This window comes from Molothrus ater, chromosome 25 (assembly GCF_012460135.2).
Source record: "Molothrus ater isolate BHLD 08-10-18 breed brown headed cowbird chromosome 25, BPBGC_Mater_1.1, whole genome shotgun sequence".
Lineage (NCBI taxonomy): Eukaryota > Metazoa > Chordata > Aves > Passeriformes > Icteridae > Molothrus > Molothrus ater.
The window spans coordinates 4,077,777-4,103,289 of NC_050502.2; the positions used below are offsets into that span (position 1 = coordinate 4,077,777).

General features: G+C 52.7%; 1 protein-coding gene across 11 annotated transcripts in view; it reads right to left on the reverse strand.

Annotated features, from left to right (window-relative positions):
• NFASC (neurofascin) overlaps nucleotides 1-22,517 on the reverse strand; it is an 83,258-nt gene extending 60,741 nt beyond the window's left edge. For 8 of the 11 annotated variants that reach the window (XR_004981627.1, XM_036398228.2, XM_054517308.1 and 5 more), the window contains exons 1-6: nucleotides 22,432-22,517; nucleotides 4,369-4,560; nucleotides 3,850-3,867; nucleotides 2,907-3,012; nucleotides 2,557-2,753; nucleotides 1,621-1,743 (exon numbers count right to left, since the gene is read on the reverse strand). Coding sequence is in view for 10 of the 11 variants with exons in the window: in XM_036398228.2 (XP_036254121.1) it covers nucleotides 1,621-1,743; nucleotides 2,557-2,753; nucleotides 2,907-3,012; nucleotides 3,850-3,867; nucleotides 4,369-4,462 (538 nt within the window). In the remaining variant the exon portion in view is untranslated. Of the gene's footprint in view, nucleotides 1-1,620; nucleotides 1,744-2,556; nucleotides 2,754-2,906; nucleotides 3,013-3,849; nucleotides 3,868-4,368; nucleotides 4,561-21,978; nucleotides 22,104-22,431 lie in introns of those variants that run through there. The other 3 variants (XM_054517306.1, XM_054517305.1, XM_054517307.1) reach the window with 2 other exon arrangements.
• Between the last annotated feature and the right edge of the window lie 2,996 nt (nucleotides 22,518-25,513).

Here is a 25,513-nt window from a genome sequence, read left to right on the forward strand (position 1 = left end):
CATCTGTCCCCATCAAATTTTTCACCCCCTGGGACCGAGGGGCACCAACACTGAACCCTCTTGGTCCTGAGGCATTGCCTCTCCTAGATGCAGTCTCTGTGTCACAAGGAACATGGTTCTGTCCATGGCTGTACAAAAAGAGTCCAGCAAAAGCCACTCCTTCATCTCTCCCCACTAAGATTCTTCTCTATTCTTCCACCATCTCTCACTTGCCCAGACCTCTCTCACACTTGCCCATTTCCTTCTTCATCTTCCACTCTATCTCTCTTCTAGGAGAGGTCAATGATCTGGAAAGTTCTCATTGTCCGAAGAGGGGTTAAAAGCTCCTAAAAGCGGCCGGCTGCACCCCCACTTCTTCTCCTTCCCAGCCCTGCTGCCGGCACAGGCCCATGTTTATCCAGTTTCAAGGTGACACTCCCAGGCACCGGCTCTCTCTCTCTCTCTGTCTCCCAGAGCCCCGTGGCTCCCGGTGTCTCTCTCTCTCTCTGTCTCCCAGAGCCCCATGGCTCCCGGTCTCTCTCTCTGTCTCCCAGGAGGGGCTGCCCGACGGCTCCCGATCTCTCTCTGTCTCTGTCTCCCAGAGCCCGATGGCTCCGGGTCTTTCTCTCTGTCTCTGTCTCCCAGGAGGGGCTGCCCGATGGCTCCGGTGTCTCTCTCTCTCTGTCTCCCAGAGCCCCATGGCTCCCGGTGTCTCTGTCTCTGTCTCCCAGAGCCCCATGGCTCCCGGTGTCTCTCTCTCTCTCTGTCTCCCAGAGCCCCATGGCTCCCGGTGTCTCTCTCTCTCTCTGTCTCCCAGAGCCCCATGGCTCCCGGTGTCTCTCTCTCTCTCTGTCTCCCAGAGCCCCATGGCTCCGGGTCTCTCTCTCTCTCTCTCTCTCTCTCTGTCTCCCAGAGCCCCATGGCTCCCGGTGTCTCTCTCTGTCTCTGTCTCCCAGAGCCCCATGGCTCCCGGTGTCTCTCTCTGTCTCTGTCTCCCAGAGCCCCATGGCTCCCGGTGTCTCTCTCTGTCTCTGTCTCCCAGAGCCCCATGGCTCCCGGTGTCTCTCTCTGTCTCTGTCTCCCAGAGCCCCATGGCTCCCAGTGTCTCTCTCCCTGCCTCTTCCCCCCTTCCATCCCCGGGCTCAGGCCTACCTCTCCCGGCCTCGTGGCTTTTCCCGCCGGAAACTCAAGGGAGCCGCCCAGGGGCGAGCCCTGCTTTTAACCCCGTGTTCTCTGAGGCGGATCCAGTCCCAATGGCCACATTAGGTGCCAATATTAAAATCTGAGCACCAATTGGCCTGACCACAGCATCCCAGAAAACATATTTCCGTGTCAAACCACCACAAGCAGAAAGGGTCCTAAATTAGCAGTAATTACCCTAAACTAGAAGCAATTACCCTAAGCTCGAAGCCACGATCCTAAACTAGCAGAAACAACCCTAATCAAGCAGAAATTACCCTAAACTATCAGGACCAGCCCACAAGTAGCAGAAAGTGCCCCGTAAACTAATAGAAATTACCCCAAACTAGCAGAAACAACCCCAAACTATTAGCAACAGCTCCAGCCATGGTTATTTTAAATCCCACAGACGATGGAGCCGCCATTCCAGAATTCCAGGTGGGAAAGGCACTCCCGACTCACAGCTGCTCATCCAGAAGATGACGGGCTCGGGGAGGCCGGGCGGGGGATTGCACTGCAGGCTCAGCGGGGCCCCCTCATCCACCTCGATCACATCCACCTTCTCCTTGGGCCACAGCGGAGATTCTGCCACGGGAAGCAAAGGAAAGTGAGGAAAGGAGGGAAGGATTCCTCAGGAGTGATTCCCGCTGGATCCGGCCTGGTTTCAGAGGAAAATTCTTCTGGGCGTGTGCAAAACTCCGTGGAATTTATCCCCTGAAATTCATGCCCCCAAATCCATCCCTCAAATCCACACCCTCCAAATCCATCCCTGGAATCTGCACCCTTGAATTCATATCCTCAATTCCATCCTCTTAAATCCATGTCCTCAAATCCATAGCTATCAAATCCATCCCTGAAATCCATACCCTTAAATTCATATCCTCAATTCCACACCCTCAAATCCATCCCTGAAATCCATACCCCTAAATTCATATCCTCAATTCTGTGCCCTCAATTCCATCCCCTCAATTCCATCCCCTTAAATCCATGTCCTCAGTCCGTATTCAAATCCATACCCTGAAATCCATCCCCCAAATCCATCCCTGAAATCCTTACCCTTAAATTCATATCCACAATTCCACACCCTGAAATCCTTACCCTTAAATTCATATCCTCAATTCCCCGCCCTCAAATCCATCCCTGAAATCCATACCCTTAAATTCATATCCTCAATTCCACACCCTCAAATCCATCCCTGAAATCCATACCCTTAAATTCATATCCTCAATTCCACACCCTCAAATCCATCCCCTCAAATCCACCCCTTCCACCCAGAGCAATTCCCAGCCACAACCCCATTCCTCCCCTGTCTCCTGGACACACCTGGAGCCGTTTGAGCGCTGGATATTCCCCCCCAAACCTCCCGTGGCCCTGCTCTGCTTCCCTGGAATGACTCACTGGAAACCTGGAGGTGGATTTTGCTGGAAAGGGCCGTGCCGTAGTCGTTCCTGGCGAAGCACTGGTACTCGCCCTCATAGTCGTCGGGCCGGCCCCCGCTGTGGAAGTCGATGACCAAAGTCCCCGATCTCCTCCTCATGGACACCTTGGGATCCTTGGCCACGTTGAAGAACTTCCCATTCCGCGTCCAGGAAAAGCTGAAATGGCAAGGAAGAGCTGAGTTTGGAACCGTGTCCCCAAGGAGGTCCCTGCCCCTGGTGGGGCAGCAGCAGGGATGGGCCGGGCAGGGAGGGTGGGAGAGGCTCTGGAGTGGTGAGGGACAGTGGGATGAGAGCTGGGAATGCACTCACGTGGGAACGGGGTTGCCTTTGGCTTCGCATTCGATGAAGATGTTGTCCCTGGGATCCACGATGTAATCCTTGATGGATTGCTTGGTGATCGTGGGGGGCTGCGGCACTGCGAGGAATGGGAAATCCATGAGGAACCAGGGGAGATCCCTCAGCGCCATCCCACAGCAATTCCTGCTGGGATCTCAGCTCCTTCCCCCGGCTGGGTGTGTGACTTGGAGGTTGAATCCTGAGGAAATTCCTGTGATTTCCATGAATTCATCACCTCTTGGAGCATCACAGAGTCTGGACTCCCTTTAGGGACCAAAAATCCTCAATTCCCTCTCTGTATCTTGGTCTCCTTAGGGAATGTCCCAGTTCCAGCCTCCTGTTCCCACAGGGTGAATCCAGTGGGAGTTCATCCTGGATCTGCAGCTCAGAAGGGGCTGGGTCAGGGATCCTGAGAAATTCCTGGTGCAAGGAAGAGATTCCAGCCCCCCAGGATGAGCCCAAAGAGCTCAGACCTGGAATTTAGGAGGGCAGGGATGGAAAAAGGGACCCAGGAACCCCATGGATGGGATAGGACCCAGCCCTGATCTCTGAACTGCAGATCCCATCTCCTGGGGAGAAGATCCAAGGCTGTTTCTTCATCCTCTGAGATCCAGGGATGCTCCCAGCTCATCAGGATGTGAGGCTGAGCCTGGAACAGGTGCCAGGAGGGGATTCCTGCCCTTCTCCAAACCCAAACCCTGCAGGAACAACTTTTCCATGGCAAACACAGCCCAGCCCCTGCTCTGGGGACAGCACAGAGAGCTGGGAGCTCTTCCCAAGCTGCTCCAGCCTTTCCATGCCTTTCCCAACCTGGACATGCAGGAAAAGTGGCTCGGAAGGGGCCACATCCCCCTTGTGCCACCACCAGCCACTGCTCAGGGACCCCTCATGCAGTTTTGGGGAAGGGAACACTTACATTCACTCTGGATATTTGCTGTTATTCCCAAAGGGAAAGCATAGAGGGAAAAAGACAGGAGGTTAATTCAACCTGTTCTGGCTTTGCTTTGTTCCCAGCAGAGCCAGAAAACAAATCCAGTTTTTGCAGGCCTTGGAAACCCTAGACAAAAACCCCTTTTCCTTCCGAATGTGGAGGAGAAAACCTAATTGTGGAGGAGAAAAGCCGACTGTGGAGAGGAAAACCCAATTTTGGAGGAGAAAACCCAAATGTGGAGGAGAAAATCCAAATGTGGAGGAGAAAATTCAATTGTCAAGGAGAAAACCCAAGTGTGGAGGAGAAAATCCAAATTTGGAGAAGAAAACCCAAATTTGGAGGAGAAAACCCAAATGTGGAGGAGAAAAATCCAAATGTGGAGGAGAAAAATCCAAATGTGGAGGAGAAAATCCGCCTGGGGTGTTCCCACCTTCCTTCCACCTCCTCCCCACCCCAGTGAGGAATTTTTGGGGAGGAACTGGAGAGGATAAAGGCCAAACTTACGGTCCAGGGGGACCTCGATGGCGCTGACGAGGTGCTGGAGGCAGAGGGCGAAGGCAATTCCGGCGCAGGTGGCCTGGGCTCTCCTTGGGATCATCTTGGAATTTCCCTGTGTGGCCTCAGGACCTTGGGATGTCCCCTGGGGTGGCTTTGGGGTGTCCCCTGGGGTGGTGGCACATGCAGAGGGATCCTCAGCTGGAAAACAAAAACAACCCCAGAGTCACATCACTGAGCCAATCCTGGCTCCTTCCCTTTGGAAATTTCAGGGACGCGGCGTTTCCGCCCTAAAAATGGTGGGAATGGGGCCAGGAATGGTGGCCAGGATTTGGGGAGCACGTGGGAACAGCTCTCCCGAGCCCAGGATTGTCTCCTGCTGGAAGGATTTATGGGGTTGTTTGGGCTCCAGTCCTGGAGTGAGCGCCCAGGGACCAAGAGAAAATTCCTGGGAGCAGTGGGCTCCAAATGGAGCCCGTGGGATTGAATAAAAATGTGGATTTGCGGTTGAAAAAATTAATAATAATTGTATTTTATGTGTAAAAATTACTGAGGGATATCCAACCCCTCAGGGCGTCGGGATGAGCTCAGGGGTCTAGAGCTGTTGTCCCAAAAAAATCCTGGCATTGATCCAGCAGAATTCTAGGATTGGCATTTTTTCCAACTGGTCTCCAAACAATCCCATTCCCAGCCAGGATCCAGATGTTCCCCTCGCTGCTGCCAGATGCTGTGGAAGTGACAGCCTGGCCAGAGAGTGAGAAAACCAGGTGAGTTTTCCCAGAATCGGCTGTTGAGACTTCAGGGAGTTTAAGATAAATAATGACAGCTTATTATTATAAACAACCTGCAGGTGTTGTTTTCCTACTCTCTGTTTTCCTACTCTCTGTTTTCCTGTTTTTCTCAAAGATTGTTTATAAGAAAGATGCTTTGTTAATTAGCCAGTCAGGTGAAATGTAGTAATTAATTGAGCAATCAGGTCTATCTGTACGGGAAGAAAGTATAAAAAATGGGGAATCTGAAGAAAAGTTATGTTAGGCTGTCCAAACCATCCTTCTGGTGAGTCTGTGTCATTTCTTACTCAACAGGGACAAGATCCCATCCAATCTCCCAGGATTTTCCACCCAGACACCTTTTATCCCTCTGGTAACAAATGCAGATCCCAAAAGAACAACAAAAAGCTCTAAATCCATTTCAAACACGGATATTTTAGGGGAGGGAAGCAGAGAGGGTTAAAAAGGGTCCAAATAGGAAGAGTTTGGGGCTGAAAAGTGAGGAATTTCTTGTTTTCCTTGGATTTGGGGGTGCGGAATAGCTGAGAGGGAAGGAGGAAGTTCCTGGCACAGATTCCTGGGGGATATTTGTAAATACGGGAATATAAAAGGGTTGAGCCCAAGCTCTGATGGGAAATCACGGAATCCTGGAATGGTTGGGGTTGGGAAGGGAATTCAAAGCTCATCCCAAGCACAGGGGCACCTTCCCCTATCCCAGACTGCTCCAACCTGGCACTGGGCACTTCCAGGAATCCAAGGGCAGCTTCTCCCTACAAATCCCTCCAGGCCCCACTGCAAAAATCCAGGAATATCGTGAAGAAACAAAATTTCAGGCAATTCCTGAGCTGCGAAAGCAGCACAGAATCTCTGGCCTGAACCCTTGGGCAGGATCCTGCGGGAATGCACTGGCTGGATGGTCCTGGACAATCCGCAGGGTCGCACGGAGCAGTGCTGGCCAGGAGCAGGGAAAGCCACACAGGGAATTCATCCTCTAGAAAATGCCAGGCTCCTCCAGGCTCCTCCAGGCTCCTCCAGGCTCCTCCAGGGCCCCTTTGTCCGGAGCAGATGTGGGCAGAGGGAACAATCCCTGGGAACAATCCACGGGAACAATTCCTGCGCGTGTAGGTGGCTCCTGGAGAACACAGCCCCGCATTGTCCCGGCTGCTCCCGCCGGGAACGGGGAATTCTCCTGTCACAGAGAGGCTGGAGCTGCCACAGGCATCAGGGACATTCCGAGCTGGGGGTGCTGGAGTCAGGGGGAACAGCAGGAGAGAAGCTTTTCCCGAAAATCAGCGTTTTTTCCAGCTTTTTTTCTGGCATAGAAAGGATCTGACAGCAGCCCAAAAAGCAGGAAAAATCCATCAGGCTCGTCTCTACATCCCAAAGGGAGACACGGAGAGGGGAAGGGGTGGTTGGGGTTGGTCCCTCACCAGCAGGACAGGCTGAGCCCTGCTCTGCTCCTCAGAATTCTGTGGAATTCTCTCTTTTCCCCCTGCAGAATCTGAAATAACAACCCATGGGAACAGCTCCTCTTCCTGCAGAAATTCCCAGGAGATCCCACTCCAGCACCAACCAGGACACGGATCCCCCTGCAGGGGATCTTCCCCAAAGTCATCTCGTTGTCAGAATTCCCAAAATCCCTAAAAACAGCAGCACCTGGAACGTCCCCTGGTCCCCTGGGATCCACTGGGTGCACAAACCACTCTGAGGATGGGCTGGACTTCATTTATTCCCCATTTCTTAAAATTAGATTTTTTTTGGGATAACAATGGGGAAAAATCCCTTCCCTACACCCCTGCTCCTGGAAAACCAGCTCCAGAGCAGGAATAGGAAGCAAAGGGAATCTGGGCTTGGAATTCAACAAAATTAAACAGTGAGGGATTTGATTTAATCAGCTCATTAGGACCAGCAGGATGCTCCCAGCAGCAGTTGGATTTTTATCCCAGTTTATCCCGATTTATGGCTGCAGGAGGAACAGTAAAACTTTGGGAATTGCTGTTCCCAGGGAACATTCCGGCAGCTCCATTTATTGCTTCATTAAAGCTGATGGAGGAGCAGGGAGCAGCTTTGCCACTGGCAGAAAATCCCCTTGGGTTGGTGTCATGGTTTAAAAAAAAAATAATAAAACCCCGTTCTTTTACCTTTAAACAACTCATCTTTAGAACAGCACCCCATAAGTCAACAGAACCGATAAACAAGCAGTAAAAAAGCTGGGGGGCACTGGGGCTGGCCCAGCACCATTTTTTCCAGGAATCCCAACAGAAAATCCCAAAGAATCTGTGGGGTGGTGACTCAGGGACACTCCGGTCCCCTTGTCCTGTTCCCAATGGAGCAGCAAATCCCGTACCACTAAATCCCGTACCCCTAAATCCCATCCCAATAAATCCCACCCCAGCAAATCCCACCCCAGCAAATCCCACCCCAGCCCCCCTGGCAGCTCAGGACAGGTGGAGGTGACGCGGTGCCATTGTCACCTCCTTTCCAGGGCCATCCATCCCACGCTGCTCCCAGAAAACCCATGGAGCTGGGGCACGGGGGGACACGGGCTCTGCCTGTCCCCGGAGCGTCCCCAGGCCACCCCTCCCTGGTGGCATCTGGCCCTGGGATCAGCCCAAGGGTTAATCAGGTGGGAAAACAGCCCTGGGATGGAGCCAGAGCCTCTGGAAAAGCTTCCCAGCTCCCACCTCCGCTCCTGCTGCCGGCTTCTGCACCCGGGCTTGGAGCAGCCTGAGCCTCTCCAAGGATGGGAATGTTTGGGGTTTTTGGGGTCCCCAGGAGTCCCTTCCCACTCGGGATGTTCCATGGTTTTGTGAATAAAATGATGGATGCCACACTCAGAGAGAGGAAAACTCCGCGTTTTTCCAACCACACGGAGCTGGGAGAGGGTTTGGCTGGGATTCCCTTCCCTGCTGGACACAACCCACAGCTCCTCCGTGCCAGGGACGCCTGTTCCCATGGGAAAATCCACCCGGGGAAGTTGGGACACTTGGAATTCCTCTCCTGTGTGAGAGGAACCCTCGGACACAGGAACAGCAGATCTTGATCCCATCCTGGGATCCCAGACCTGGCTCTGCCTTCTGCCAAGGGCATCAGGCACAATCCATCCCAGTGGGAAACGAATGATCCCGGGGGGAACTGAGTGATCCCAGTGGGAACTGAGCGATCCCAGTGGGAACTGAGCGATCCCAGTGGGAAACGAATGATCCCAGGGGGAAGTGAGTGATCCCAGTGGGAAACGAATGATCCCAGTGGGAAACGAATGATCCCAGGGGGAAGTGAGTGATCCCAGTGGGAGCTGAGTGATCCCAGTCGGAACTGATTTATTCCAGTGGGAACTGATTTATCCCAGCAGGAACCAACTGATCCCAACGGGAACTGACTGATCCCAGTGGGATTCCCAGTGGGAATTGACTGATCCCAGTGGGAACTGAGTGATCCCAGTAGGAACCAACTGATCCCAGTGGGGACTGACCTGGCCTCAGACACTTCCATAAAGTTCATTCCCAAAAAACCCACCTGGTGACCCGAAGCTGATGCTCCAGGTGTGCCCCACCATTCTTGGCAGGTTTTGGTGATCCCATTCCCACTTCTTTTCCCAGGAATTGTGACAGCCCTCGGGGACACTTTCCACGGGAATGCGATTAAATTTTGAATTTATTCATTTCCCGAGGAGGGCAACACCCTTCCCTGCTATTTCCCACCATTCCCTGCTTTTTCTCACTATTCCCTGCTTTTTTCTCACCGTTCCCTGGCATTTCTCACAACTTTTCCCGTGGCTCTCCATGGATTTGTCACCCTTTGTCACTCAATCATCAAATCCCGGTGTCACCACCTCTCCATCTGCTGCCGGAGCTGCCTCCAGAATGGGAATAAATTAATTGGGAGAAGCTTTTGGCTCTGGGATAATGAAGTTGGCACAAACCCAGCTCAGGAGGGAGCCCAGGGATGCCGTGGTTAAGAATTCTATAAAAATAAAAGGGATTTTGGAGAATTAAAAAGCCAGGTTGGAATTTAGGGTTTCCTTGGAAAACGTCAAAGGATGGATTGAGCCAGGGATGAATGAAGTGAGGATTTTTTATCTGCCAAAACTTTCCAAAATCCCTGCAAAAGGTGGAATCTGTGTCCTGCAAATCCTTGGGAACACAAATCTCCTCTTGCTGACACCACTGGAAGCGGGAGGGAAAATCCGCAGGAAAACCGCAGAGTTTAAAGTCAAGGGAAAAAACAAAGGAAAGGGAAATTTCAATATTTAACTCCTCCCACCTCATCTCCTATCCACCAAAGTTTCCTGCTGGGAATATTCAATGGGAAAAGCGTGAAAATCCATTAAAACCCCGGAGCTGAGTGAAACAAAGAGCAGGGATTGGGACTGAGGGTCGGATCAGCAAATTCCTTGAATTCTGCGCGTCGGAATTGGAGCTGGAATCCAACTTTGGTAAAACACTGAGAAGGTTTTCCGTGAAAAATTCAGGAGAGGAGGAAGGATCCCACCTCTGGCACAGCTCAGGCACAGGATCTGGGCATGACCTGTCCCAAAAACACCATTCCAAGTTTCTCCTTGCCTTTCCCAGGATAATGTGGGAATGTGGAGCGTGTCCCACCTTGGCTGAGGTGATGAAAATTGGGAATCTCCCTCACAATGGCTTTGAGAAGGATTTCTCTCCCTTTTTCCAAGCTCAGTTTGGAACGAGTGCTCAGAGCATGGAAAAACCAGAATTTCCGTACGGGAGGGATGAATCCAAAAAAAAATCCAGGCACAAAACCCTTTTAGGATCTTAGAGAATCCCACAAAAAGCTTGGAGCGGGATGCCAGGCCCCTTTTTGGGATTTCCCCATTTTCCCAACCCTTTTCCTGCCGCTCTCCTGCATCCCTCAGGATTGCATCCCTCACTGGTGGCCATGGCAACGCCAATCCATGCGGGACTGGGGAGGAATGTGGAAAATTATTCATGAGGAATGAGGGAGAGCTCGGAGCAGACCCTCTGGAAGCTGGTGGGAAAAGGCTCGGCGTTCCCATCGGGAAAACGCTCCTGATTTATTATTAAATAGGGAAAAAATTCCTTTTTGTTGTTGTTATTGTTGAGGTTAATTAGGAGGAAAATGTTCCTCGGTGATCCCAGCCCTGCTCCCAGCCCTTTTCCTGCTCCTCTGGTTTCCCAGAGCCTCTGGGCTCAGAGCACCTGAGCAGGAGGGGAGTTTGGGGAAGCAGAGCAGGCAAAGCCCGGCTTCAAGCAGTCCTGGAATTGTCCCATTCCCAGCTGCTGATTCCCTGCTCCTGAGGGAATTCTGCTCCCATCAGCTCCTGCTCCGAATTCCTGGAGGCTGTGGGGATTCCCAAACCTCATGCCTGTGCTTCCCACTGCTCCATCCCTTCCCTTGGAGGGGTACCTTGGCTACTCTGGAATTTACCCCCATCCCAAAAATCCCAATTCCCTCTGAATTCTTGGAGCTTGCAGGGAGCTCCAGACCTTCTCCCGTGTGTTTCCCACTGCTCCGGAATGTCCCCATCCCACAGCAGGGCAGATCCCACAATATCCAAGGATTTGATTTATTCCTCATCCTCCTAGGGCAGGGAGTCACCTCCCCTTTCCCTCTCCCATGTTCAGAACAGTTTTCCCTCTCTTTATCCCAAAAAATGTCTCAAATCCAAGGATTTACAGGAAATTTCTGCCGTTTCCTCACACATTATTCCAAGGGCTGGGAGTCACCTGCCTTTCCCTCTCCCATGTCCGACACAGTTTTCCCTCCCCAGAGCTCAGGTTGAGATTTTCCCTCTCTTTATCCCCCCCAAAAAATGTCTCAGATCCAAGGATTTACAGGAAATCTCCACCTCATCAGAGGTTATTCCGAGGATGGGGAGCCACTTCCCTTTCCCTCTCCCACATCAGGCGCAGTTCTCTCCGCCAAAGTTCAGGTCGAGGTTTTCCCTCTCTTTATCCCCCCAAAAAATGTCTCAAATCCAAGGATTTACAGGAAATCTCCACCTTGTCACGGGTTATTCCCAGGGCAGGGAGATCCTCCCTTTCCCTCTCCCACCTTTTCCCCCTCCAAAGCTCGGGTTGAGCTTGTCCCTCTCTCTATCCCAAGCTCAAAGATTTTCCACATCCCGAGAAAGACGCCCTGAGCTCCCAAAATCCCAAAAAATCTCTGTTTCCCCCTAAGATTTTCCACGTCCCAAGAAGGACACCCTGAACTCCCCACATCCCAAAAAATCCCCGTCTCCTCCTGAAATTTCCCACATTCTGAGGACTCCCTGAGCCCCCCCCTCACACCCCAAAAAAATCCCCCCTTTTCCCTCTCCCTGTCCTCCCCTGGCTTATCCCAGCCCCTCCATCCCGGAGAAGCGCCGAGGCTCCACAGCCCTGATCCGTAATTCCGACTCTTCCCTTCTTTCCCTGCCTTTTTCCCTCGGGAACAATGGGGCCCAGGACACTGCCCACTCTGTGCCCTCTCCGTGCCCGAGTGCCAGCCGGGGCCTGTCCCCGTGTCCCCAGCGGGTGACACGTTCCCAGAGCGTTTTGTTCCCAGATGCAGCTTCCTTTTGTTCCCGACCCTGCGGAAAAGCAGAGCAGAGACGTCCCCACCACTGAGAATTCCCCAGCCAGGAGTTTCTGACACTCCCACCGATATTCCGGCCTGGAATTGTTGGGGTTTTGCCTCTGCAGTGGAGCGCAGTGAGGAAATTCCAGAGGAACTGGGGAGTGGATCACGGGGATCCGCATTTCCCAACCTCCCGCACCCTCATCGTTCATCCTGGGATTTTCCAGCTGGGAAAGAGCCAACCTCAGCCAGGGAAAAGAGGGAATTTAAAAAAAAAAAAAAAGAATTTTTAAAATAAAATTAAAAATCCAGACGAGGCCTGGCTGCATATCCTGGGCTCCAGCAGAAATTCGGGAATAGATGGGGGAAGGAGGAAGTGGGGGGAGGAATCTTTGTTGGGATAATTGCCTGGGATTTCCCTGGAGGGTGGTGCAGGAACTTTGGGAGAGACTTCCCAGAGGATAAAAGCGGGAATTTCCCAACGGAGGGCAGCGGGAGATTAGGACTAATCAGGCGGGCCCAGCAGCGATAAACCCGCCTTAAAAACAAAGCTCTGCTTTGTAGCTTTAAATGAGGATTCGCCCGATCCCATCCACGGCTTCATTAGCATCTCATTAATATGCAATTCCCATTTTCCCGATTAAACGGCTGGGAGTAGGGAAGGCAGGGAGGAGGAGGTGTCCCGGTGCCGGCTCCGAGCTCTGGGGACACCTTTTGGGGCAGGAATTCCCGTTTTCCTGCTTCCCAAGGTGCTCTCCAAGGATTCACCTTTTCCCGGTCCGGGCGAATCCAAACCCTGATATTTGGGAGTGAAGACAGCAACATTCCCAGTTTTCCAGCTCCCCCACTCCCAGTGCGGAATGAGCATCATGCCAAGGGGAATGTTCTTATCTCCACCACCAAAATTCCCTCTTTTGGGCGATTCTGAGAACTTGGAGCTTCCAGGAGCCGCTCCCAAGGTTTTGGCGCTTCCCTGAAGCCCATCCCAGCTCCCTCCATCTCCAGGACCCCCCAAATCCTCCCTCCCCCACCACAAACCCCCTTCAGTTCCACTTTGAGCCTCATTAAACCCTTGGGAGCCTCCGGAATAATTCCAGCCTGGCTGATCCTGGATTTTCTGTGATTGGGTGGTGCCCACCGGGCACTGCAGGGAGATTTCCAACGGCTGGAAAATCGGAATGGGGCCAGGAGGGAGAACGATGGGGCAGCAAGAGGAGCAAAACTCAGGATCTGAAACCATCAAACCCCATCCCTGCTGATGGATTTGTTCCTTCTCCCGGTTTTCCCTGGATTTGCTGGAATTAAAAACCGCTCCAGCCTCTTGGAGAGGGAACATGAAAGAGAGACAAGATCTGAGCGGGGCTGAGAGGGTTTTAATTTCATTCCCCAAAGCAGCTCCTGGGATGTTCTGTTGGGATATTAATGGAAAAATTGAATGTTGGAGAGGATCTGCTCCTGCCCTGGGCATTCTGGCCATTCCGTGGTTTCTGAGGGAGATGAGGAGGAGGAGGAGGAGGAGGAGGAGGGAACCACAGCATTCCCAAGGCTGCCCACGGTGGCACTTCCCAGACCCACCCAGGTCACTCTGCCCAGTGCTGGACTGGTCCTCCACAAGGATTTTGGGATTTCCCAGTGCCCAGAGCAAGGAAATTCCATCTGGAGAAGCCTCAGCTTCCTGATTTCCCGGGTTTGGAGCTGGGTCTGTGGGGCTGGAGCTCTGGTGGCCCTGGGACATCTCCTGGTGGTGTCGCCAGGATCTTCCCTGGGGAGCAGAGATGTCCCTGGGAATTTCCCCTGACCCTGGAGAACTGGGAGGAATTCTCCTGGAATTCCTCAGGAATTCCTCCTGATCCTGGAGGGTGGAGATGTCCCCAGGATTACCCCTGATTCTGGAGACATCCCTGGGACCTTCCCCAACTCTGGGGAGTGGAAATGTCCCCAGAAATTTCTCCTGAACCTGGAGATGTCCCAGAAATTTCTCCTGGGGGGAATAGAGGGAAGAACTAGGAGGAATAAAAGGGAAGAACTAAAGGGGATAAAGGGAGAAATTTTCCTGATGATCACTAGAAGCTGAATCGTAAAAACCCTCCAGAAATCCCAATTAACACTTCAGAAATCCCAATTATCACTTTCGGTGCACCTTGAACTTCCCGCTCCTCTTCCTCCAGCATTCCCAGTTATTCTTGCATTGCTATTTCATCTTTCCCTGCTTAAAACCTCATCCTACCCCCTCCCCTGGCTCACAGGGGAACCCTTTGGGTCTTTTTCCCCCCCCAAAAAAAGCCCCTGCAGTGAGGTTTTAGGATGAGATTCCAAGGATGTGGTTGGAAGAGCTGGATGAATCCCACACCCTGGATCAGAGGGCTGAGCTCCATCCCAGGGCACCATTCCCGCTCTTCCCTCTCCTCCAGCAGAGCACTGGGCTAAAATTATCCCTGAGCAGCTCAAATCCCAAATCCTGGGGGGTTTTCATGGCCTCTGGAGCCCGATCCCAAGGACAGCTCCGGCTGTGGCACAGATTGGGAGCAGAAATAGCAGGAGGGTGGCACGGAGCGCTCCGAGGTGGCACAATTTGGGATTGGCACATCCCAAACCGGCACATCCCAAACTGGCACACCCACCTGCACCTGCGGGATCTCCTGGGAAGCCTCTCCCAGCTCAGGTTGGTAGGAATAAGATCCTAAAATTCCCCAAGACCCTCCCTTAGTGTGAAAGGGATCCCAAAGCTTCCCAAACCCCCTCCATGGCTTGTCCTGGCTCAGGTTTAGTGGAAAAAGGGTCCTAAAATCTCCCAAACCCCTTCCATGGCTTGTCCTGGCTCAGATTTAGTGGGAAAGGGACCCCAAAATCTCCCAAACCCCTTCCACGGCTTCTCCCATCTCAGATTTAGTGGGAAAGGGATCCCAAAATCTCCCTAATCCCCTCCACATCCTCTCCTTGCTCAGGCTTGCAGGGAAGGGGATCCCAAAATCTCCCAAAGCCCCTCCTCAGCCTTTCCCAGCTCAGGTTTCCAGGGAAAAGGACCCCAAAGCCTCCCCAAACCCCACACTGCCCATCCCATTCTGGTCATAATTGAGCCATCTGTCCTCCCACATCCCAGCAGCTGTTTGGGATCAATCCCAGCCATTCCCACCCCCTTTTCACCAGACAATAGGGCAGGAACTGCTTTTCCCTTGGGAAAAAAGGTTTTGTTTGGCTTCCTGGGGGGGTTTCATCCCTGGATACTCCTGGATATCCCTGTTTTTCACCTTACTCTGGTTTGGAAGAGGAATTCCGAGGACTATTCACAGATAGGAATTCCCAAGGAGTGTCCATTCCCACCTCCACCCCAAATCCGAGATTTGGGTGAAAATCCTGCCAGGAACACTTAGAAAACCCCAAATTTCCCTCCAGCTCAGCTGTGTCAGTCCCAGGAATCGTTCCCAACCCCAGGCCTGTCCAAAAAGGCTGGAAAAGGGAGACAAAGGAGCCAGAATTCCTGGAATCAAACATCGGGGAGCAGCCTGCTGTCCTGGGCTGGGGCCAGCTCAGCCTCGCAGCTGTCACCGGGGCCAGCGCCATTCAGACGAGGTCAACCAAAAATCCCCAGGCTGGTCCCAGCTGCTGGGATGGGCAGGAATAAAATCCCTGGGGAGCGCTGGCAGCTGGATCCCGGAGCTGTCAGCAGGAAATGGCAGCCTGGGATGTGCAGAATCAGGATTTGAAGGACACTCGGGAAAAATCCGCCCTCTAAAATGTGCAGTTCTGGTGTTGGATGTAAAAAAAAAAAAAAAAAAAAAAAAAAGTGGATGAATTCGGCCAAATTCCGGCTTTTCTGGGAATTAAGGGGGTTTGGACAGGAGGTTTGGGGTTGAGGTATTTTCTGTTAGAATTGAAATTTTCCAGATGCAGGGGGAGAAGGAAATGGGATGATCCATTTGTTGAGAGGATTTGAGGTGGAATCATGGAATGTTTGGGTTGAGAGGGAGATTAAGGTCCCCCAGTGCCACCACAGGGACACCTTCCACGATCCCAGGTGGCTCCAGCCTGGCCTGGGACACTTCCAGGGATGGGCCACCCATGGATTTTCTGGGAATTCTATCCCAGGGCCTCCCCACCCCAGAGGGAAAAATTCTTCCCAATATCCCACCCAATTTTCCCCTTTTTCAATCTGAACCCATCCCCTTGTCTTGTCATCCCAGTTCCTGCTGCAGATTCCCTTTTCCTTCCTTGTAACTCCCTCAGATCCCGAGGTTTCACACAAATCAAATCCCAAGGTTTCCACACAAATCAAATACTGAGGTTCCCGTACAAATCAAATCCTGAGGTTTCCACACAAATCAAATTCTGATATCTCCACTTCCAGGGATGGGGCAGCCATGGATTCTCTGGGAATTCCATCCCAGGGCCTCCCCACTGTCACAGGGAAAAATTCCTTCCCAATATCCCACCCAAATCTCCCTGAACCCATCCCCTCGTCCCACCACCCCAATTCCTGCTGTGGATTCCCTTTTCCTTCCTTGTAACCCCTTCATTTCCACACCAATCAAATCCTGAGGTTTCCACGCAAATTAAACTCTGAGGTTTCCACACAAATTAAATCCCAGGTTTCCACACAAATTAAATCCTAGGTCTCCACACAAATTAAATCCTGGGTCTCCACACAAATCAAATCCTGACGTTTCCACACCAATCAAATCCCGAGGTTTCCACACAAATCAAATCCTGAGGTCTCCACACAAACCAAATCCCGAAATCCCCACACAAATCAAATCCCGAGGTCTCCACACGAGTCAAATCCCAATATCCCCCACACAAACCAAATCCCAGTTCCCCACACAAGATTCCCTTCTCCGGGCTGACCATTCCCACTGCCCTCAGGCCGTCGGAAGTGCCACCAGAGGAGCTCCCGGGGTGTCCTGGCACGTGCGGGTGGCACAAAGCCCCGTCCTGTCCCTCCCCTCCTCCCGCTCCCAGCTGGGATTGCCTCAGCCCCATCCCAAAGGAGACCCCAACAAGGAGCCTTTGTGGCCGGGTCTGCTGGGAGTGTCAAAGCCAGATTTCAGGAATGTGACACCACCGAGGTGACAGCAGGGACGGGAGCTTCTCCTGAATCCTGCACTCCATCTGCCCCGGCTGGAACCACAGAGGGGCCTTTATCCCACATGGAGCAGCCCCGGCCCCACAAATGGGGCTGTGTCTGCAAATCCAGAGTGGGCTGGTGGTGTCACCATTCTGGATAGCTGAGAAGGCTGCGGGAAGAGGGGGGGAAATGGAAAAGATGGAGCAGAACTCATGCTAAAATGAGGTTGGAAAGGAATTCCCTCCGGGGCAGGACGGAATCCAGACCTCCCTGACAAGATTTGAGAAAGATTGTAAAGGAATCCAAGCCCGGGATGGATCATGGCATCCAGGGAATAAAATCCCAGGGAATACTTTGGGAAAGGCGAACAAAACACAGGGGAAGAGCCTGAGGGGTTGGGAAAGGCCTGAGGGGTTGGGAAGGGCCTGAGGGGTTGGGAAGGGCCTGAGGGGTTGGGAAAGGCCTGAGGGGTTGGGAAGGGCCTGAGGGGTTGGGAAGGGCCTGAGGGGTTGGGAAGGGCCTGAGGGGTTGGCTGATCTTCACCTCAGGAAAAGGGGAAGGATGGGATTCTTTCCCTGCCCACAGGTTGGGGGAATATCCTATAAAAACTGCAGGGAATATCAAATAAAACCTGCCAGTAATAAAAAAAAAAGCTGCTGGGAATACCCAAAAAAACTCTGAATATCCAACAAAGCCTGCTCTAAATTTCCACCAAAAGCTGTTGGGAATATCCAATAAAAGCGCTGTAAATATCCAACAAAACTTGCTCTGAATATTCAGCAAAAACTGCAGGGAATCTCCAATAAAAACTTCCGAGAATAGCCAAAAAAAGTGCTCTGAATATCCACCAAAACCTGCTCTGGATATCCACCAAAACCTGCTCTGGATATCCAATGAAAACTGCTGGGAAAATCCAATGAAAGCTGCTGGGAATGTCCAGTAAAAAGGAATATCCAATAAATCTGCTCCTACAAGGATGGCAACTGAGCTTTGTCCAGGAGAACAAAAATCCCCAAAGCCGCACAAAGAGGGAGAGGACCTTGTTCCCTGCTCCCCAAAATCCCGGAGACGGCCAGATCCCCAAACAATTCCTGCTGGAATTACCTCAGGTCACCACCATCAGGATGGGTTAGGCTTAGGGATCAGCCCTAAGCTCAGCCCAGCCGAGCCAGGCTTTACCCAGGTGGGGTTTAAAATTCATCCTAAATTGTGGAGACCACCCAGCATCCAAACTCCAGCTTAAAAACCACGCTGGGGGTGGAAAAGGGGGGATTCCCACATTCCCTGCATTCTGCTGTTCCAATGTATCCCAGTTTTCCCTTTCCATCCTGGACTCCAGTGGGAGCAGGGAGATGGGAACTCAGGGAATAACGCTCCCAAATCCTCAGGAGGGGCTTCAGCACCCTGGAGAGCGACCGGATCCTGGAGGATTTTCCTACCCACGGACATTCCCGGCCTCGGCATTCCCAGGTTTTCCAGAGGATTTGTGGCTGCCCCATCCCCGGGATTGTCCAAGGCCAGCTTGGAGCAACCTGGGATAGGGAAAGCTGTCCCTGCTCGTGGAATGGGATGAGCTTTAATTTTCCAACCCAAATTATTCTGTGATTCTGCAGCTCTTTGAACTCGGGATAAGCAGGAAAAGGGAACAATCCAGAGGGAAAAAAGGGAATTTTTGGTGCATTTTCCACAAATCCAAACAGAACCTTCCCGCCCTCCCAGTTCCCACTGGAGCTGCCAGCCCGGCCTATCCATGCCAGGAAATTTCAGGAGGAATTTGGGATTCAGGCTGACAGAGCTGCGGGATCAGATTCCGACTGTCCCTGGGAAAAGGAGCAAAATTCCGCTGCCAAGGAGGCGGAAAGCGACGGAAAAGCTGCCAGGAATTGCGATGAACCTCCGGCTTCACCTTGCACCAGCCCCGGGGGCTGCGCTCCTGCTTCCCCACTCCCTGTGAGGCTTCCAGAGGTGGGAAAGGAGCATCCCAGAAAATCCAGGACAGGGATTCATCAGCTCTTCCCGAGCCTGGATTGCTCAAAGCTCCCCCTTCCCTCTGGATGCTCCTCCAGCAAACCGGGAATGCGCCAACCTCTGGCTTAAGGCTCGCGAGGGGGAAAAAAACCCCCCAAATTCTCCTTTTACGGGAAAATCTCCACAATTCCCTCTCTCCTCTGCCCTTTGGATGCTCCCTCCCAGTTGCATCCCTGAGGAAAACAGAGCTGGGTTTCAGAATTCCAGGATGAGATCCAAAGGAACATAAGGAGGCGTTGTCGGGAATTTCTGTCCACCCCAACTCATCCCTGTTTTTTTTTTTTTTTCCCCGTGGATAATCCTCGTCCTCCGATCTCATTAAGTGGGAATGGTGATCCCGATAAGCCGAGGGATAAATCCTCCTCTTTTTTAATCTGTAATAACCCAGCCCCGTTTCTTTCAGCTCAGGATTAAAGGAAAAATAAAAGGGAAAGGGGGGGGGGGGGGACGGGGATTACGGAACATTTAAACTCCCAGCAAGTTCATTCCGAGCCGGAATCCCTGGAATTACGCAATAATTATCCTGGACATCCTGGAAAGGAACGAAGGGGCTTCGGGAAGAGGGGGGAAAATGGGAAAGATGGAGCAGAAGTCATCCAACAACACGGGAAATGAGGAAAATGAGGTTGGAAAGGAATTCCCTCCGGGGCAGGAAGGAATCCAGACCTCCCTGACAAGATCTGACAAAACTGTAAGGGAATCCAAGCCCTGGATGGATCCTGGCAGGGTTTAGGAATATTTTGGGAAGGGCAAACAAAACCTGAGGAATAAAGGGAAGTGCCAGAGGTTTTTTCCTTTTTTTTTTTTTTTTTAGGAGCCTCCTCACAGGTTTTACTGTTCAAATGAAAATAAAATCTGATATTTTTTTATCTGAAAATCTGATTTTCTAACTGGGCTTGAATCCTCCCAATTCAGCTGCACCTAAAAAGTGTGGAAAACAGCGAATTCCACAGCTCCCAGAAAGCAAAGAAATGAAGGAATTCTGCCTGAACTTCCAGGTTTTTCTCCCTGGGAATGAAGTTCTGCTGGGATTTGGAAGGCTGGTGCTTCCCCACATGGGTAAATTACAACCTCGCAGAAAATCCACCCCCACGCGGAAAACAAATCCAGAAATTCCTGCCCAGCGATCCCAGATAAAATCAGAGCCCCAGGAATGTCCTGGGGATGGGGCTGCTCCATTTTCCCAGATTCTTCAAACAAATCCCAAACTTTTCCCTGGGAGACTCCTCCTCCCCTGAGCAGGGGCAGGATGGAGCTGAAAAGTTCCAAAGCTCCAGATGGAGCCAACAAATCCCAAAGTTTCCAGTTCCAAGTTCCACCTGCCCAGGTGAGCTCCACTGATCTTTATCCTGGGAATATTTCCTTGGAGCATCCCAGAACTTCTCCATTCCTGCTAATTTCTGGATAAATCTCATTTTTTATCCAAGGAATATTTCCTTGGAGAGACCCAGAACTTCTCCATTTTTTCTCAGTGGGGTGACAGGACCAGTGGGAGGATCCAATCCAGGACCATGATCCCTATGGATAATTCCTTTTCCCAAGGTCACCCCATCTGGGATGGAGCACTGGGATTAACAGTGGCTCCAATGAGAAGCCAAACTTCCTTAAATCCATTTATTTCCCCTTTTCCCAACAAAGGAAGCACCAAAAAAAAAAATCCCTTTTCCTGCTGCTCACGTCCATCCCTTTCCTCACAATCTTGGGAATCTCCAAGAGTTTCCTGGGATGGAATTCCCAGATTCCCATTTCCAAATTCCCATTCCCCTTCTGCCCCAGACTCGCTTTGCGGTTCACACCTGATCCGAATCCCTTCCCTGTTCATCCCTGATATTTGAGGGTACAACCCCTCTACACCCAGGAGTACCTCATGAGTATCCTACTCAGAGTATCCCAACCACCTGCCAAGAGCAAAAACATGGAAAAAAATCCTCATTTTCCCCCTTATTATTCACTATTTTCCCCCAATTTTTGGGACCCTTTGTGATGAAGTTTTTCCAGTGGATTTTGGGGGATTTTATTCCCCCCAAAACACCCCGGAGAGAATGAGAGGAAAACAAATCCTGAATAATTTATTTGGAAAACTTGGGATATTCCCCATTTAATCATCAGCTGGGAGAAGGGATGATTGGATTGGGTTGGGTTTAAACCAAAATCCCTTGGGATGAGGACGAGGATGGAGCTTTGTTAAGCCCAGAATCAACACAAAACCAGGCCCAGGTCCCAACTCCTGTAAACAAAGTCACTTTTCCAACCAAACAACTCCTGCCTGCCAGCCGAGTACTTTTCCATGCATTATTTATGTTGGATTCATGTTACAACCGCACAAAAAAAAAAATGGGAAAAGCAGCAAAGGCCCAGCCCTGAACTGGGAAACAGCAAAATTAAAAATAGAAATCGAGCAGAAAATGCCAAATTTGAGTTTTCTTTCAGGAGAGAAAGCAAAGTTTTCTTGGAACAAAGCAGCCCCTCGGTGTCTGCCAAAGAGGGGGAGGTTTTCCAGGAAAGAAAGGAGTCAGCATCCCTGGAAAAGTCACAGGATTCCTGCTTTTGTCCTCGGCAGCTGCCAGGAGCACCCCGGAAACACCACAGCGCCACAGGATCCATCTTAAAGCAGCCGGGCCTCTGCTGGGCATGTCAGAATTCCAGCTTTTCCCGCAATTCCCGCATCGCCCCGGCCCTCGGCACTGCCCCTCCGCCGGGACCCGGCTGGGAGCAGCCCGCGGTGACTTTGGGGAGTGCTCCTGAGCCACCCCAAGGAGCTGACCTTGAAGAAGGAGCCCGCAGGCAGCATTCCAAAGGGAAAAGCAGAACCCACCCGAGCCAGACGCACCGGCCGTGCCCAGTTTTGGCAGGGATGGGATTTCTCTGGGCGAAACCTCCGTTTTCCCACCCAAAAAACGGTGGGCGCCGTTGCCAGAGGCCTCCTCCCCAGACGGAATGTGCGTTTTCCCTGCTCCCCGCTCCCCAAGGAGCACCTGAGGCCATGGAAAAGGGAGGACCCCTCTCCATCCCCGCTCCATCCCAACAATCCCTCTCCCCCAGGCCCCAGCGCTCCCACGGCCTCCTCGCCCTCCTCACCCCATTCCCGAGCTTCTCGCGGCCGGGGAGCGCCCGTGGGGCCGGGATCCCAATGATTCAGCACTTTCCCCGCTCTCCCCGATGGAGATCGATGCCCGGGAGCGGCTGCGGGAGGATGCGGATCCCGCACCCGCCACTCACCGCTCGCCGCCGGGGCCCGTCCCCAGCCAGGTGCGTTTTCCCGATGGATTTTTCCGGCCCGGGATGTTCTTCCGGAGGGAAGGCGACGGGCGAGGAGCGAGGCGCATCCCCCGCGGAGCAATCGCCGCCCCCCTCGCCGGCTCTCGGCGCCCCAAAGTTGCGCTGTCACCCCAAGGTCCCCACCCGGGCTGCGCTCCCCGTGCCCCCGCTCTGCCACCGCCGCGGTTTTGTCACACGCAGGGACACGGAGCCGTGACGCAAGAGCCAAAATCCCATCACATGCCCCAGCTCCCCCCTCCCGGGGTCCTGACAGCAAAAACCGGGAGATTCTGGGGCTCACCGAGCCGGTTTAGGACCCCAAATCCGCGCTGAGGATGCGCGGGGCTTCCCCCCGTGCGCATCCCCCGAGAGATTCCCGCATCCCGGCGCGTCCCCATCCCGGTTTGTCCTTACCCGGAGGAGCTGAGGTGGCCGCAGCCGGGGCTCGGTGCGGGCTCGGTGCGCCGCACTGCGCGCTCCCGGGCGCGGCCGCGCCGCACTGCGCGCTCCCGAGCGGGCGGAGAGCGAGCGCGGCCCGGCAGCGGCAGGAGGAGGAGGAGGAGGAGGAGGCAGGGAAAGGAGGGAGGAAGGCACAGGCTGGAGAGGAGGGGGCAGAGCAGGGGGAGGAGCTCATTAGCGGCGCCCTTAATGAGCAGCCGCAGGCGCTCAGCGCGGGGCTGAGCCCTCCCGAGGCCGAAGGCGCAATCCGGGGACAGAAATGCGAATTTTGGGCGAGGAAAGGACGAGTTTGGGTCACCCCGAAGAGCTGACCCCTCCCAAAGCCCCGCACGCAATCTGGGGACAGAAACGCGAATTTTGGGCGAGGAAAGGACGAGTTTGGGTCACCCCGAAGAACTGACCCCTCCCAAAGCCCCGCACGCAATCCGGGGACAGAAATGCGAATTTTGGGCGAGGAAAGGACGAGTTTGGGTCACCCCGAAGAGCTGACCCCTCCCAAAGCCCCGCGCGCAATCCGGGGACAGAAATGCGAATTTTGGGCGAGGAGAGGACGAGTTTGGGTCACCCCGAAAAACTGACCCCGCCCATAGCCCCGCATGCAATCCGGGGACAGAAACGCGAATTTTGGGCGAGGAGAGGACGAGTTTGGGTCACCCCGAGGGTGCGGAGGGTCCTCCCCAAGGGCGAGGAGCGTCCCCCGGTGCTGCTGGAGAGGGGCGCGGGTGGCACCGCTCGGCTGGGGGGCGACATCGGCTGCTGGCACCGGTGGCACTGGGGCAATGGTGGCACTGCTGGCATTTCTGGCACTGCTGGCACCGCTGGCACCGGTGGCACCGTCCCCTCGGGTGACCCCGCCGAGGTGAGCGAGCCCGCACGTCCCCGCAGCCGCTCGGCCATCGGAGCTCTCGGTTTAATTAAAGCTCCCCCCGCCACTCCCAGTGAGATTTGTGGCCTCTCCTTCCCGGGGTTTTTTATTAAATTCCCGATTTTCTGCTGAGGCTGCAGAGCTGGAATTGATGGAGGTGGACGTCTGGGAGAGGCAGAGGGAGCCTGGGTTTCGTCTCGCTGCTGAATTGAAAATAAAATATGAAATATTTGATTTTGGAGATGGATTAATGTATGAATTAAATATATCGAATATGCCAGCGGAAATCACGGAATCGGGAATCAGGGAATAGGTTGGGTGGGAAGGGTCCTTAAATAGCTCCAATTCCATGGAATTCCATTCCCTGATCCCAGGTTTTTCCAACCTGCCCTGGGACACTCACAGGGACAGAATTCTCTGGGAATTCCATCCCCACCCTCCCAGGGAAGGATTTATTCCCAGTATCCAACTGAGCTTTGCCCTTGTTCGGTCTGAGCCCATTCCCCCTTTCCCTGCCACTCCATCCCTTGTCCAAAGTCCTTTTCCATCTTTCCTGTCGTTCCCTCAGCTCCTGGAAGGCCACAGCTGGATCACCCCAAAGCTTCCCTTATCCAGATGGAACAATCCCAATTTCCCAACCTGGAATTCCAGCTGGGAATTCCAGGGCTGGAGCAGCTCTGCAGGGGCGGGGGGGGTCTCACCTGACGGGGCAGAGGGGCTGAATCCTCCCCCTTCTCCTGCTCCATTTTTATCCCAAAAATCCATTTCCAGGTCTCACCATCCCATGGAAACGAGGGAGGAATTCCCGTGGCAGAAATTCCATGGGGATCCCCACAATTGCCGGATCACCAGAGGGGGAAAAAACTTCCTGGGGGGATGTGGGGACACAGCTGGAAACGCCAGGTTTGGAAATCCCAATTTCCCTATGGAATAACAGATCCAGGGAGCAGCTGCTGGGAAAGGAGGGAGATAAATCAATCAGGAATATTCGGGGATGGAGCAGAATTCCAGACACCCGTCCCCAGCTGCTGGGAGGTGGGGAAAATGAGGAAAAAAACCATGGGGAAAAACAGGGAAAAGCCACGGGGAAAACTGGGAAAAGCCATGGGGAAAACCAGGAAAAAAACCGTGAAGAAAACTGGGAGAAAACCATGGGGAAAACTGGGAAAAGCCATGGGAGAAATCGGGAAAAAACATGGGGGAAACCAGGGAAAAGCCATGAGGGAAATCAGGAAAAAAAACATGGGTAAAACCAGGGAAAAGCCACGGGGAAAACTGGGAAAAGCCATGGGGGAAAACCAGGAAAAAAACCGTGAAGAAAACTGGGAGAAAACCATGGGGAAAACTGGGAAAAGCCATGGGAGAAATCGGGAAAAAAACCATGGGTAAAAACAGGGGAAAGTCATCAGGGAAAATGGGAAAAAAACATGGGGAAAACTGGGAAAAACCCATGGGGAAAACCAGGGAAAAAGTCACGGGGGAAAAAATGGGGAAAAGCCATGGGGAAAACCAAGAAAAAAACATGGGGAAAACCAGGAAAAAAAACCATGGGAAGATCAGGGAAAACCTATGGAGAAAACCAGGTAAAAGCCATGGGGAAAATTAAAAAAAAAAAAAAAAAAAAGGAAAAAACCAGGAAATAGTCATGGGAAAACTGGGGAAAAACCACGGGGAAAACTGGGAAAAAACCAAACCATCCTCAAAGATCAGCAACAAAGGACAAAAAAAAAATCTGAGAGTTAAATTTGGGGACGTTTTTCCAAGGATGTCACGGAAGTCAGGGACCTTGTCCCTGACGCTGCAGCTTTGGGAACATCAGATTTCACCAGGCTGGGCCTTTCCTGCCCGGATCCTGCTGGATTTTAGGCGGGAGAAGGGAATTTCACTCCGGAGCTGCCTCTCCAGCAGTGCTGACTGCTCCTCCAAGATGCTGATCCCAGAGAATTCCAGAGGGATCCAAGGGCACGCTGCACTTCTGGAGATGCTCAAAGCCTTGAAAAGTTTTTTCCCCTTTTTTCCCATTTTTCCCCCTTTTTTCCCCCTTTTCTGCCCCTTTTCTGCCCCTTTTCTGCCCCTTTTCTCCCCCCTTTTTTTCCCCCTTTTCCCCCCTTCCCCCCCCTTTCCCTCCCTTTTTTCCTCCCTTTTTTCCCCCTTTTTTCCCATTTTTTCCCC